The 15,189-nt window shown below is 39.2% G+C and overlaps 1 protein-coding gene across 1 annotated transcript in view; it reads right to left on the bottom strand.

The window, feature by feature from the left end:
• Positions 1–609: 609 nt before the first annotated feature.
• LOC148038300 (putative MO25-like protein At5g47540) overlaps positions 610–15,189 on the bottom strand; it is a 56,064-nt gene continuing 41,484 nt past the window's right edge. Inside the window, exons 5-11 of the mRNA XM_087670394.1 lie at positions 14,171–14,264; positions 12,635–12,694; positions 3,847–3,915; positions 2,324–2,422; positions 2,194–2,238; positions 1,943–2,045; positions 610–1,392 (exon numbers count right to left, since the gene is read on the bottom strand). Of these exons, the coding sequence (XP_087526520.1) occupies positions 1,316–1,392; positions 1,943–2,045; positions 2,194–2,238; positions 2,324–2,422; positions 3,847–3,915; positions 12,635–12,694; positions 14,171–14,264 (547 nt within the window). The 3' untranslated portion in view covers positions 610–1,315. The remainder of the gene's footprint in view (positions 1,393–1,942; positions 2,046–2,193; positions 2,239–2,323; positions 2,423–3,846; positions 3,916–12,634; positions 12,695–14,170; positions 14,265–15,189) is intronic.

Below are 15,189 nucleotides of genomic sequence, written 5' to 3' on the forward strand. Positions count from 1 at the left end.
ATCTAATCTAACAAATTAATGTGCTAGATACATATTCACTTTCAAATTCATCATGTATAAAGCATCATGCAACTGTAGAGAAAATATACGAAATAATTTTCCTAGGAGTGTAACAATGTTTGTCAACAAAGCCTTTCATTAGAGTACACAACCATAAAATTATCTTCCAAACATTGCTTAGGTGTTGGATGATGAATGGGAGGATGTGCATTTCCAACTCCAAACTTTTCTTCTTAAAGTTCAACTAGGATTTGGGTAAGGCTGAGGTTGACCACATGCAATGCTCAAGCAAAGTCTACTCTTACTTCAAAATCATCATTCCCTTGGCAAAAAAATATTGAAAAAAAACAAGTATTTTAGGGCATTTCAAGAATCATACTCTTAAAAAAAGTTCTAAAGAATGTCCCGCTTTGCTCCTTTTCGAGGAATGCAACAATTTAAGCTCCAATTCACTTTCCAACAATCTTTTATTCTACTTTGTACATCATTGACAAAGCAGTGTGCATATGCACACATTTAGTAGTATCAAGAACTTGTATTTCAATAATGTGCAACTTCAAGCTCCATCCACCACATCTAGGGAGTGACCACCACTTCCATTTATTCAATGTAGCTTGATGTCATTAGGAGCCGCCATGGAGGGGCCATGAAGCTATAAGCACGTCAATTTCTAATCATTTGGGCGTGTTTCACAGTATCATACCACTTCAGCATGTGCTGAGCCTTTGCTAAAAGATACTATTTACACACAAATCACTCAAATCACTCGTCTGGTGATGGCAGAGCATTGCAATAAGTTACATATATTAGGAGGGCAATTTTAATAAAGCTTGGGCCTTCCAAGGCAACTGAATAAAAGAAAACTACTTTTGATTCAGAGTGAGCATAAATTACAGCTAAAAAATAAACCCAAACCCTCATCTTAACCATAGGAAGTCTAAGGTATTATTTGATATTTTCAAATATGCTAATTGGCAAAACCATATCAGAAATGCCTGCAATTCTTCCACAGAATACAGAACCTTATAATTTGTACTCTTATTTGTTAGTTTCAAATGTTTTGAGGGGACAGGAAGTAGGAGCTTTGCTGAAAATACCTCCACATCGTGTCAGATATAAAACCCGGGATGCATGCTGCTGCTAAATGAAAATATGTCGTTTAAAAGCAGTGGATCGACAGGCTAACAAGCTGTACTACAGACCAGCTGTCTACTTCAGCTCGTTGCAATTCTCCTGGGAAGCCCAATCCTCGGATTTCATCTCCAGGGTTTTTAAATGTCAATGTACAAACAACAGGCATATAGAATTTCCTGTCTCAAGGTTTTTCTTTTGGCTCCAACCCTGAAATCTCCTTCAGCACTTGCATCTTGTCTTGGTCAAATTGTTCATCCTCTGAAATATTGCAAGACAGAAAGTCACAACCTTCAATGACCAATGAAATATCTGGATTGAGGAAGACAAATTTTGTACGAAAGAAAGGTCACAATTAATGAGCACACTAAGCCTTGTGTCAATCTCACAGGATTAAAAAACAGCTGCATATTGCCAACAGCATAACGGTACAACATGCAAATTTTAATTTTAACAGTTACAAGGCTGAGAATGCCCCACATGTGAAATATAGCAAACAGGTACACCATCAACAGTTGCTTCAATCTTCCATCAAAGCTCTGCATGTCCTAAAAGATGATTCTCATGGCATCAAGAATCTTGAGCCCATTGGATATCAAGTCTCGTTGATCTATTTATATATGACTTAGGAAAACCATATAATCATATGGCATGATAAACAGTACTGCTATAGACCAGGCAAGAGTCACTTAGCAAATCCTTATAATGAATGCACAATGAAAAGATGAAAAATATGACCACATACACCAATATCTTTCCTAAGCCAAATTTCCAGAATACTAGAAAAGGACAGCTAGTCAAATAAAAATACCTTTATCAGTCTTGAAATCGCTGAAAAATCGGAGCAGTTTATTCCTGTTTGCAAGTAATATACTCACAATATCAGGTGGTTTATTTGCATTCGCCACAAAGATCTACAAATGTAAGAAATAAACACAAGTCAGATGTGCAGTTCATATCACTGATGCAAAAGCATGCCCATGACATCATGATTATCCAAACCATTATTTACAGGTTTTTAGAGCAAATTGTGTGAACTTGGAAAGATAGATGGCTTCCCACCTTGAAAACATGAAACGCCTCAACCTGAATGTTCTTGCTTGGCTCCTGCTAGCAACACAAAAATGTTTAAAAATAACTCATTGTCCTGTGTCATCTCTTTCTAACAAATCAGCTCTAATAGTGTGCCAACCTTAAGAAGATTCATCAAGATCCTTAAATTGTCCTTTGAGCTCACATATCTCAACATGATTCTGTTGTTCGAGCGCTCTAACAATATATCACCTAGCAGCTGTAAAGTACACAATACCAGAGTTATAGAGATAGCTGACAATATACATGAAAAGCACACAATAAAACAATTGGAGATGGTCTGATAATTTGCATGAGAAGTACACAGAGAGCAGTTATTAAGAGAGCTGATAACATGCAGAGCATGTAAATGGTCCAGTCACATGATTCTACACGAGGACAGTCACCTCAATAGAAATCTGCAGTTAGATAATCGTTTTTAAGAACATATGCATGGATACGGTTACGATCCCAAGTAATATACAAGAAGTGGATTAGATAACAAGAAAATGGTGTTTCACCCGCTAGATTCCTACTCTCAATAGCCTAATCTGCTTACATGTGTTGGTGACTAAATGTCAAGAAATGAAGTAAAAGCTTGAGGCCCTTGACCATCTTAGAGCTGGTAAGCAAAAACCTGTAAAAGACCTCAATACAACACCAATACAATATAAAGACTGACAGCAACCCCAAGCACTGGAGACTATGGTGGCACCCCTCTTTCTTCTACGGTGACTGTTCTAATCAATATAAGTTTACAAGGCAATTGAAGTCCCAATAACCCTAAAACCTTCTTATAATTAATGGCAGTGATGCACCAAACATCAAGCAATCAAGTTGTTAACATGAGCTCAAACTCACAGGTACTGGCAACTATGTCAGGATTCTGCATATTTGAGATTTTTCAGAATAGAAATGGAGTCAATCCCTACTCAAAGTTAGGGCCGACAGAAGAAACCTTTTAAACAATATGTATGAGGCAGCCTATGCAAGCTAGACATTAATAACAGGTTTCAGTCAGTTAACAAACCATGTCTGTTTCCCAATTGTACTAAAAGAAAATACCAAGCAAGCTTAGATGGTTAACTATCAGAAAAAGCTCCTTCTGTGCAGTCAGTTCCTTCCTTATCCCCTGCGGATTTGCCTCCTCTAGAGGATGGTTGGAGTGGAGCTTGGTCTTCTGAATTATTGAAGTGGTTACAATGGTTTTTGAGGATTTTGTGACTACATATACCATACTTATGTCTTATCTGTACTTGTTGCAAGGTGACTTGTTGATCCTAGATGATGAAGACTTGGCTAGGTATGTAGGGGATGTAGTATTATAAGATATTTTGTATGTCAGAAATTTGGAGTTGCAGATAGATTAGATGAATGCACATCTATACAAACAGTTGGCCAAACATCTGTTCCCCAAAAGATCTGAAAACCCTCCGAATCATTTTTAGTACATGTTGATGATGCAAACCCAATCTATGCTACCTTTTGACAGATCAATTGCCAGTCCATAATGTGTAGAGTCACAGAACATCTCAAGCACAGGCATTCTATAATACAATCTAAAGCACAGCTTTCCTCTAATGATGAAACCAACGATACAATGACAACCTAGAAGTTGGCCAAGACAATCAGCAAGAATAATACTTTGACAGCTTGACGTTTTGTGATGTAGTTGGGGGACTCCAGCAGCTTGCTGTTGTATTCTGCAAAAAACTGGCACACAACAGAAACAAAAAATTGTGAATTAGATTGATCTTTACATGAGTCCACACTATGCAGAAACACTTGGAAGACCACAAGACAATTGAAAACAACCACATCACCAAAGCCTTTACAAACAAAATACAACAGTGAAAAAGAGACTCCTCTCACAAAAAACAAGTCATCTGAAGACTGCCACTAAATAGCAGAATTTTACTGATAACTTGCATCCCAGATTCATTGCCATCCACCTCTTCTGTTATCAAAAAGAGAGGAAAAAATTATGCATGCTCACCTGAACATATTCTCACAGAGTTGCATGAAGTGCCTCTAGAGCCAATGTCCCATCACCTGAGCCACAACCATCTCATTTCTTGCTAAACTTGAGTTGATAACAAATAGCTTCAAAGGTAACAACCTCTTCTTTATTCTCTTCTTAATCTTCAGTATATTTCTCCACAACTGAATTGTAATGGCAGGTTTCAACCTCAATTTGTTCAATTTGCTGCATGGCTAGTGATGATACCTCTATCGAGCATTGTATCATCTTCATTTTCCTCGTGTGATGCCATGGTCAAAAAGTATCTCTTAACCAAATGACACAATAAACAGAGAATGAGAATTTGTTGTGAATGAGATAAATACAAACACCAGAAAAATCAGAATGGGCCCTGGTCCCTTTTGGGAAGGGATGAAATTTTTGAGAAATGAGTAACAAGGCATGACAAGTGAGCGCCTATGAGCTCTAAACATCAGATCCTCAACCATTCATTAGTAGTAGAGAATCTAACAAAAATACAAGTATAGGTGATCTTCATCCACAAAGAGGGGTGGTGGTGGTTGGTGGTTGGTTGAGTTCAAACCCTAGGCTCCATTCCCCACTGTAACAAGATTTTTGGGATTAGACTAGTAGGCTAGCCAGCACTTGAAGATCATACCATCCTGTGGAATCGGGACATTTCAAAGGCATTCTGTTGAATGGGGGAGTGAACCATGAACCTTTGGAGTATACCCAATGATACCAAGAGAATAAAGCTGCCATTTGCTGCCTTCTTGGTGTATAACCAATGATCAACTTGAGATCTATGGAATCCTTGAAATTGCATAAATGTATCAAATTCATGATATCATTCTCGCGGTGCCTATTTCAGCCCATACAAACTCTTGTTGAGTTTACATACAATGTGCTCTTTCCCCTCTGCAACAAAACCCTCAGGCTGCTACATATAGACCTCCTCATGCAAATCACCATGTAAGAAAGTTGTCTGTGCATCCATCTGTACAAGTTCCATATCTTCAAATGCAACCAAGCCCAAAATGGTTTGCAAAGTAGTCATTTCGACTACATGAGGAAAATTTTCATCAAAATCAATTCCATGTTCTTGCTTGTACCCTTTAGCAACCAATTGTGCTTTGTATCTTGGCAAAGAACCAAAAGTGACTTTCATTTTGTAACCCCATTTGCATGGTAGCAATTTCTACCCTTTAGGCAAATGCACCAATTCCCAAGTGCCAATTTTATGAGGGATTCCATCTCTAACAACATAGCCTTATGCCATTTCTTGTTGTCTTTTCTATCCATTGCTTCCTTGAAGCATGACGGCTCACCACAATTTGTCAACATGACATAATCAGCCACATAATTGACACCAGGAACAAATCTATCTGGCTATCTTTGCATTCTGGTCTACCTACGGACCCAATGACCAAGATTTGCTAGCTGTTCAACCTACAAATCTGCATTAACGGTTAACTTTCTTACAGGTTCAGCATGTTGTACAGCCGGTTCTGGTTGTTCCAAAGGCATCTGTTCTTGCTGAAATTGTGGTACATCATGGGCAATATCTTGCTAATCATTTTCAGCATCATTCCCTGCATTTTCAGGGCCATTTACAGCAGGAAGTTTCTGCTATCCAGGGGGCATTCTTTGCATTCCTTGCATACGAAGGTGGCTTGCCTGACCACGCTTCTTGAGGGACTCTCCCCTCCCCCCAAAGACCTATTTGGTAACCAATTAATCAAGTGTATAGTTGTCATAACAGCCTCTGCCCAAAATCCATGAGGTAAAGCAGCATGTGACAGCACTCTACAAACCTTGTCTTAAATGGTCTTGTTCATATGCTTTGCAACACCATTTTGGGATGGGTTGTGAGGGGCGGTGAGCTTCCTTTTAATCCCTTTGCTGTCACAAAAGCCCTGAAAGGCTTTAGACACATATTCCCCACCATTGTCAAACCGAAGACACTTTAATGTCTTGCTGGCAACGAATTGAATAGATCCATACTTTGTGTGTGGCATCATCAACAAAAGTAATAACATACATCTGAATGTACCAACTCTAAGGGTTAAGACTTTAGAGTATGTGATGAAATACTTCTTTTTCCCTAGACATAACTTTGACATCTAACATACATCTGAATGTACCAACTCTAAGGGTTAAGACTTTAGAGTATGTGATGTTTGAGCATGCTTACCATAAATACAATGATCACATTGTTCAAAATTAGCATACCTCAAATACGGTAAATAACCCAAACGAGAAAGCACTTTCATTCCAATTTGACTCGTGTCCCAACCAGCTATGCCACAAAGAAACACTTGGTTGCTCGATTATGACAACTACATGGTCACACACGCTAGATACATACAGAGAAACACTTGGCTACTCGGTTATGGCAACTACATGGTCACGCACGCTAGATACATACAAAGCATACAAAGTATCACTTTTAGAGCCCTTAGCAACAATACAAGAGCCCTTACAAATTTTCCATTTGTTATCCCCAAAGGTGCTATGATAGCCTTTGTCATCAAGCTGCCCTGTATGCTTATCAAGCTTTTCTTGAGCTAACATACATGCCTCATATTATGCAAAACAAACACAAAGCCATGCTAAAATTCCAATCACATTGCCAATACCAGCAATTTGGCATGCATAGTTATTCCCCAAGTGGACAATACCACGTGCACCACCTTTGAAGTCAAAAAACCATTCATGATGTGGTGTGACATGAAAAGATGAACCTGAATCAAGTATCCAAGTGTGCATGTCATCATCAAAATCTACAATTAATACATGTGCACTCGAAGAAGAAGCAAGGAGTACATTATCGTCACTATCATTCTCATGAGTGACTACATTTACCTCCTCTATTTTCACACTATTTTTCTTTGCAGGTTGGCTGTCCTTTTTCTCAACCTTGTTGTCTTCAATGTTTTTACTTTTGCCTTTCTCTTTCTTCAATTGAAAACAGTCTTGTTTGTAGTGTCCTTTCCTGCCACAATGATGACTCTCCACATTTTTGCCACGAGACTTGCTGTGCACTCTATTTTCAAAACTACCCTGCCCCTAGTGTGCAATGCATTAGAAGACTTGTTTGCTGAATTATTTTGCATGTTGAGCTCTTCCATCAGCAAAGAACTCTCCACATCAAAATATAAAAGCTGAGCATTTGAGTTACTCAAATCTATCCTGAAACTATCCCGACTTTCAGGCAAAGTGCATAGCAAGAAACTAGCCTTGAACTCATCATCAGTGTGGAAATCCAAAGCAATCAGCAGACTGAAAATTGGGTTGAACTCATTCAAATGTACAAACATGGCTATACCTTCCTTCATGCGAATATCCATCAACTTTTTCAACCAATAAGCCTTGTTAGCTGCACTTTTCTAAGCATAAAATTCCTCAAGTCTCTCCCACATTTCATATGCAAAATTCAGCTTCTCAATGTTAAAGAGCAAGTTGTCTAACACTGACAGCTCTATGGTAGAGCATGCAAGCTCATCCAAATCATCCCACTCTTCTTGTTTCATACCTGCTGGTCTTATTCCCTTCATTTTGATGGGCTTCACCTGTTTCTTCTACACCAAGACATTGTAGCACTCTTTTTGCCATATTGCAAAATTGTGTGCAACCTCAACCTTCTTGATGTGCAAAAGGTTGTTGCTGTCACTATTTCCAGCCATGATTTGCAGTACTAAATTGACTCAAACGTCAGCAAATCCAAGCCCAAATGTCACACAAATGACCATGGTACACTACGACTACCAACCAGCAATGAAAATCAAAAAATTACAGAAATTTAATATCTGCAAATTGATTTCCAGAATTAGAGAATGTCTCATACTGCACTCCACAATCAATTACAGCTAGATTCATAGACCAATGCACCAATTGCATGTGCAATCCCCAAAATTCTGCTGCAATTTCTGCTCCAATTGCATTCTCGGGCACAAATTTGACGATTGCGGTCAAAAGCCCCAAATTTTCAAAGGCAAATCCGCCCAAATTGCATCAATACATGTACCCAAGTGCATGTACCAGGCAATTCTTGCACAATTTGATGAAATTCCGCAAAAGCCCCAATTTTCTCAGGTTTAGTGTGCAGAAATTTCAATGAAATTGTCAAAAATTCACTTCACATACTTTCCCAAGCAAATGTGCACCAAATTTGCAATTTCTGAATCAAATTGACATGTTCTACATCAAAATCCCCAAATCTAGGAAAAGCCCCAAATGTTTGACTCAAAATTTCACTCTGCTTACGCATCCGAACGCCCGTAAATGGGCTAAAGGTTTGATTCAGAAAACCTTCGAAATTCTGAAAAATAATGAAAAATCTGTCCTGTTACCTTGATTGGCCTGCCGCCTGCAATCTAAGCTGTCTGACTGACTGACGCAGTCTGACAGACTGTCCTGATGCAGCTCTCTGACGACTGTCCTGACACAGTCCTAATGCAGCTCCAGCAACCTAAGCTCTAATACTAGTTTGTCAGCAGAGTGCATGAGGGTCAAGACACACGATGCTGTGGTTTGCACAATGAGTGTGTGTGAGTGCAGCGTAGAGAGTGAGAGAGGGAGAGCACAAGACTTGAAGTGGGTACAATCTCCAAGTACCACTTTAGGTTTTTGATTTTTATATATATATATATATATATATATATAGAGAGAGAGAGAGAGAGAGAGAGAGTACATGTGTACGGGTGCATGCACACCCAAACACCAGAGGGTGAAGTCTCCTATGCCTTGCAACAATGGCTCTGATCTGACTGTGGTATGAGACCTCTGTCGTGGCGTGCCCAGCAAAGTGCAGTAGCCCTAACTAATGTGACTCTTCCATGTGGGGTAGGGGCAGTCTAGTGGGATGACTCAGAGAGAGAGAGAGAGAGAGAGAGAGAGAGAGAGAGAGAGTATATTAACGTCTCTAAAAGGCCAATGTGGCCTATGAGACCAAAACAGTACATACAATGATGATGGTGTATTTCTCATCTAGAACGAGAAGAAAGATGAAGAACATGCCTATAAGACTGAAAAGGAAATGAAATGAAATGAAATAGTGTCCCATAAAGGGAAACATGTCAGTGATCTGAAAGTGAGAGTAGAGAAAGGAAAACCCTCCATCAATGATATGTCTGTTCTCTAGGGAAGTGTATCTCTGCATAGCTAAGGCGTCTTGGCATCTGTCTCCTGTGGCGCTCAATGATGGCTTTAATTTGTCTGTAATGTGGATGTCTAGGCCTTCGTCCGGGTGGACGTGGGCGCCTAGACCGGCTAAGTGCCACTGCTCTATCCAAAGGGACACCTACAGAAGATGAGGTCCAATGATGATGTATTCCTGTAGGCTGTGTGGCAGTAGTAGTGGTATCTGCCATATTCTGTCGTGTATCCATGAAAAAGTCAGTGACTGCTCTCTGTCTATGTGAGCCGAGCTGTGGGGGCCTCCTACTCCGTAGAATTGTTGCTCTGCGCCTCTGGAGCTCCAAGAGGAAAAATCCCAAGCATCTCTGATCCTCATACTGCATGATCCGTCTCAGGGGTCCAAAACCCTCTCGAAACAGACAGTGGTATCTACCTTGTATGTCGTAATATACAGTGCATCGGCAGATGTAGTGTTCCTCTGTCTCTGGCTCTCTGTCGCATAGTGGGCATATGCGTTCTTCTGTCTGTATACCCTCCCATCTGCCTGTCTCAATCCTCAGGTGGTGGGATGAGGTGCGGATCTGACCAATAGAGAGAGAGAGAGAGAGAGAGAGAGAGAGGCGTACGCGGGCACAAAGTTGCAACAAACATTGATAAATTAGGTGATAATGATGATCTAATGAAACGTTGTTTTAAACTAAAACTATCTGTAGCTTTTCTGTTCTTCTTAACAAAAGGATTGATTTTAAGATAACCCTCATGCAATAGCATCATGACATAGAGGTGGATGTTCTCCACAAAGAGACTGCTCTTCTATAAAGCCAAATGAAATGGACGCCTCCTAACAGTACAAACTTGATATTCTAAAGTTCAGTTGGCAAGCTTGTCCCACTTTGGATATGGAAACTGGATATTGCTTTGTCATAAGGGTTTCATGGCTCAAACAGCTAGTGCAGCTCTGTGATGGAACTTGTACTTGAAAAGAAACTATGCAAGCATTTGGAAAGAAAAAATGCAAGCACTTCAACAAACTAGGACCGAAATCTTCTTAAAGAAAGCAGCAACTACAAGATGAAGATGTCGATATAAATTTTTGTCAATTTCTCTGTTTCCTAAAGATGACATAACGTCAAGGTCTGGAGATAAGCTGACAGACTATCATTTCAATAAATGCAGATGCACGACAACCAACAACACTTCCATTCAAATGAGATCACTGGAATTGGTGGCTCAAAGCAATTGTGCACCTTGGCAGATTCTCATGTCATGGTGCAAGTTTGGATATTGGTTGCATAGTTATTGCAAACTCCCTGAAACTTCCCTATTCAACATTCCCATTTCTGTTTTCACATCCATGTAATTACTGGGGAGGGGGTAGTCTGGCAGGATCACACCCGCGCGCACGCACACACAGCAAGTGAGAGTGCAAGTCACAACTAAGGTTGATAGATTAGGTGATAACGAAAGATCAGATGCAGTTTAATCTAGCCAAAGGTCAGATTCAAAATGATAGAGGACCATTGAAAAGCTTTAACATTTTTTAGACAGTGTTGTTTTAAACTGGAAGTATCTGTAGCTTTTCAGTTCTTTTTAATAAAAGTTGCCGCTTTTTCCCCCCCTTCTTCATGCTAGTTCATGCAAGGGCATTATGGCATGGAGGCAGTGGTTCTCCACCAAGAGATTTCACTCTTCTTCAATGCCAAATGAGATCACCTCCTGACAATACAGCCTCAATATTCTGAAGTTTAGTTGGCAAGCTTGTCCCACTTGGATATGGCAACTAGAGAGTGTGCTGTCATAAGGGCTTCATGGTTCAAAAGGCTAGTGCCGCTCTATGGTGGGCATAGTAACAGGGGATGGCCATTTTCTAGCCTCCCATCCCAGTCCCATAATGTTGATATAAATATTTTTGTCATGTGAGCACTTAGACTAAGAAGAAATGCAAGCACTTTACTTGAAAAGCAACTGTGTGACCACTTGGACTAAGAAGAATATTGATACATCATGTTCCCTCTTTTTTCTTGAGAGTACATAATGTCAAAGTCTGCAGACAAGCTTGCAGGCTATCATTTCAATAAATGTGGATGCACAGCAACTGGCTACACTTCCGTTCATGAGAACACTGGGATTGGTCCCTCCAAGCAAGTGTGCACCTTGGCAGATTCTCGTGTCTCGTGTCATGGTGCAAGTTTGGATATTGATTGCATAGTTATTGCACACTCCCTGAAACTCCACTAATTTACCTTTTCAATTTTCCTGTTCCTGTTACTACCTTTCACATCCCTGTAATTACTGGAAACTCCCTAAAGCTCCAGTTTTTTGACATTTCCATTTCCCCTTTTCCCTTAACTATGATTGGCAGGTTCTCTTGCCATGGTGCATTTGGATGTCACCAAGACACCTTGTTTGACTAGAAGCCTGATAGCAGTAAAGATAGAAATACTGAAGAACCCTGCACATACCTCTCAGATATGCCTCTTCTAAAGCAAGCCAAAAATTACCTCTTGTTGCATAGAAGATCCAAGGAGGTTGTCAGTGATTTTACCCCAAATTTATAAAGTCATTCTCTTATGACTTTGATTGATTCAAAACAAAAACATGTTGAGGCTGTGGCCAGCTGTGAATACATTCAGTCTTATCTCAATCAACACTTGGTGATGCAATGTGGCCAAGATATGTTGCTTCCAAATCCAATTATCTGTCCAACAATGTTTCACAGGTCCAAGGTAAGATTTGATGCTCTGGGGTATAAGCTCAGAACACGTTCAATTGGTCGAATGAGAAACCAGTTGTTTCAATAGGAACAAAATGAGAGACAATAGCATTCATCATATGATCACACAATAACATTCATCATTGATCACAGTTTTCATCATATGTAAAACAGCACCAACACTTGAGAGAGAGAGCAATAAGTGCATCTGTGGATCAGTGCATCTTTGGCTCATTATTGCCTTTCTTCAAGAAAATAAATAACTTTGAGCAGTGTTGAGAGAAGGCTTCTAGAACTTGACCAGAGGCCCACAATTACAGACAAATACAAGCTACTCCAGCACTCAATGATCCTCTACAGATGTTTTATAGGTGTTACAACAGTTTTTCCACAAGCTGCTGAAGCACCGGTTAGACGAGATATGGCCATATACTGTCACAAAACCTACACATATTAGATATTTTCAAGAAGGAAAAGGCAGAAAAATAAAATCTCGTCAATGAGCATGAACACAAACATGCTCCCACATATGCACAATAGCCATTCAGCAACTGAATTTTTCTTTTTTCTGGTAAATCAGAAAACCAAGCAAAACTTACCCATTCATAATTCTTTGTGAGAAACTCTGACACCGTTGATTTATGTCTTGTCAAAAGCTCCTGAGGATCAATAACTATGCACCATCAGCAACGAGAGAAAAATGTCTCATAAACAGTAACGAAATCCTGCAAATAGTCAACAGCAATCAATGGACAAAGTTCTTACAGTACAATTAACCATGTCTCAAGGACGGAGGTAACACAAGTAAACTACCTTTGGATAAGAATGCAGATACAATTATAAAGGACCAAGGTGGAGCCCCCAAGAATTGCACGTATGTATTCATAGTAGTAAGGTAATGCCAGTTGCCAACCCAGTGGGTAGATAATTTATCATTGGTAAAGATTGCACACCCAGAGCAGCTTTATCTTTTCAAAAAGAAAGAATAAAACAGCAATAGGAAGAAATTTTTTGAATCAATGCTTCAAAACATGCTTCGTACATATTGTTGGAACACAAGATGTTTTCCTTATTCATCAATGTGGGCAGGAGTTCTTATTGGTGAGGCAAAATCTATGGGACAACATATCTCTGGTTATTTGAAAAGCTGGACCCAATCATCCCTCCAGTTAACAGTCGATTTGGGAAGATGAAGGGTACTAGAGATGAACTTAATTGAACGGCCTATTGGCTTAACTGAGAGCTGCATTGCAGCTAAACAAAAGTTTAAGATATTATTTTACTTTTCAATCTGATACCCAAAAGTAGATCTCAGCACATTCCCCAAATTGATGTGATGTACATTGGAATTTTCATAAATGACTCAAATTCAAGGGAACTACAAAAACAGAGAAATCATCTGCATTTGAAATAACCCAGATTCCATTGTAATCAACAGACATTCTGAAACAGACCATGAATATTCAGCAACCCAAAAACAGGTCTCAGCACATTCCCAAATTGACATATCGTACAATGACATTTCCAAAAATGACTCAATTCAAGGAGACTACCCAAACAGATAAGGTATTTGCATTCAAATTAACACAAATCCATTGGAATCAACAGGCATTCTGAAACAGACCATCAATATTCAGATGGAAAGTATTTGTGTCCATACTAGTACATTTAAATTATAATGAAAAATGCTAGATGACAACTTGCAAAATTCAGGGACCTTGCTTGAGTCCGGAACAAGGAATGCCAATATTTTGCAGCTACAAGGAGATATAGTGAAGACTAAAATGAAGAGAACAGGGAATTATGTGCACATGCCCATGTTCACAAAATCAATGAACTCTATAATTTCATTTTGCATAAAGACTCATGGATTGAACAGTCCCAGAAATTCTGGCTCTTCCTATTGTATCTCTATTTTCCTAACAGGAATTTGCAAGCAGAAGATTATGAGCCTGAAAGTTTTGTATGCGCACATATTTGGCCTGCACTCACCCAACTAAACAAGCAAAATTTTGTGTATGCATCCTCCGGTTAAGACTTGACCTTGTAGATTTCATTCATGGATTAAGTCTTTTCTAATGAGACAATGGCTAGGATATGTATAAGTTCTTTTCAACATTAAGATTTCTACTAACCTTGAATGTTGCAGCAGCATCTGATTGCACATCAAAATTTGGAAGCTCCATATAGCCAAAGAATTTCCTCAGACTATTTGACTCTAAGACATACCTGAAAAAATAGGTACACACTTTAGGAGTTCAAACTGCTGCTTTAATGTTAAAAGATTACATAAGGAGGTTTTCAAACAGACCCCGATCGCAAGATATTTCACTTGTATAACTTGTCAAAGACACTTGAACAACAAAGAATGATGAATCAAGAACTTTACACCAGAAAACTTCCAAAACTTTACTACCCTTTGCAAATTTCCAAAAGACAATTCTTCAAGCTTCACAAAATGACCCTCTAAATTCACACATATAGCGATGTATTTTTCATGTAAATTTGTACTTATGACATCCCTCCAAGTTTTCTTCAGATGTCCTCACATGAGATAAAGACAAAAGCCAATATAGGTTCAAGATCAGACAAAAATTTTACTCGTAATGGGGAAGGTGACCTGAAACCAGTCTTCCTTGACTGAAGGATGGTTGAGCCCTGATTTACAATAATTCCGGCTAGCAATTAATGCATGAAATAAATGACAAATAGAAAATTCAGCACTTTGAGCTAAGTTTCCCTCAAGAATGTAGACAAGCCAACAACAATTGGGCCCAAAAACATTGGTGACTCTTGTAGTATTTTCTTTTCCTATTAATTTCGAATTGATTACAATTGGGAAGGACCAAAACTCTGGAAATTCTGAATCCAAACACCAGACTGAGAACTCAGAATCTGTCCAAGTTCTCTCAACTGAAATTCTTCCCTAGGACACGAGGTTTAGAACTCAAAACCCATTGAAGTTCATTCAACTAAAACCATCTCTAATTCCTACAAACCTAGGGACAATCTCTCACAAATCTGGAACAACTTGCTGTTCTCTGCAATGAGCAACCCTAAATCTCAGTTTGTCCCTTGAATTGAGTGCCCAAGAAGCCCAAATTAAGTCTTCCCCAGTTGCATGCAAATCAACCCTGTTGCAGTGTTGAGAAAT

This window comes from Lygodium microphyllum, chromosome 3 (assembly GCF_053477565.2).
Source record: "Lygodium microphyllum isolate KBCC chromosome 3, Lygodium_microphyllum_v1.1.10, whole genome shotgun sequence".
Lineage (NCBI taxonomy): Eukaryota > Viridiplantae > Streptophyta > Polypodiopsida > Schizaeales > Lygodiaceae > Lygodium > Lygodium microphyllum.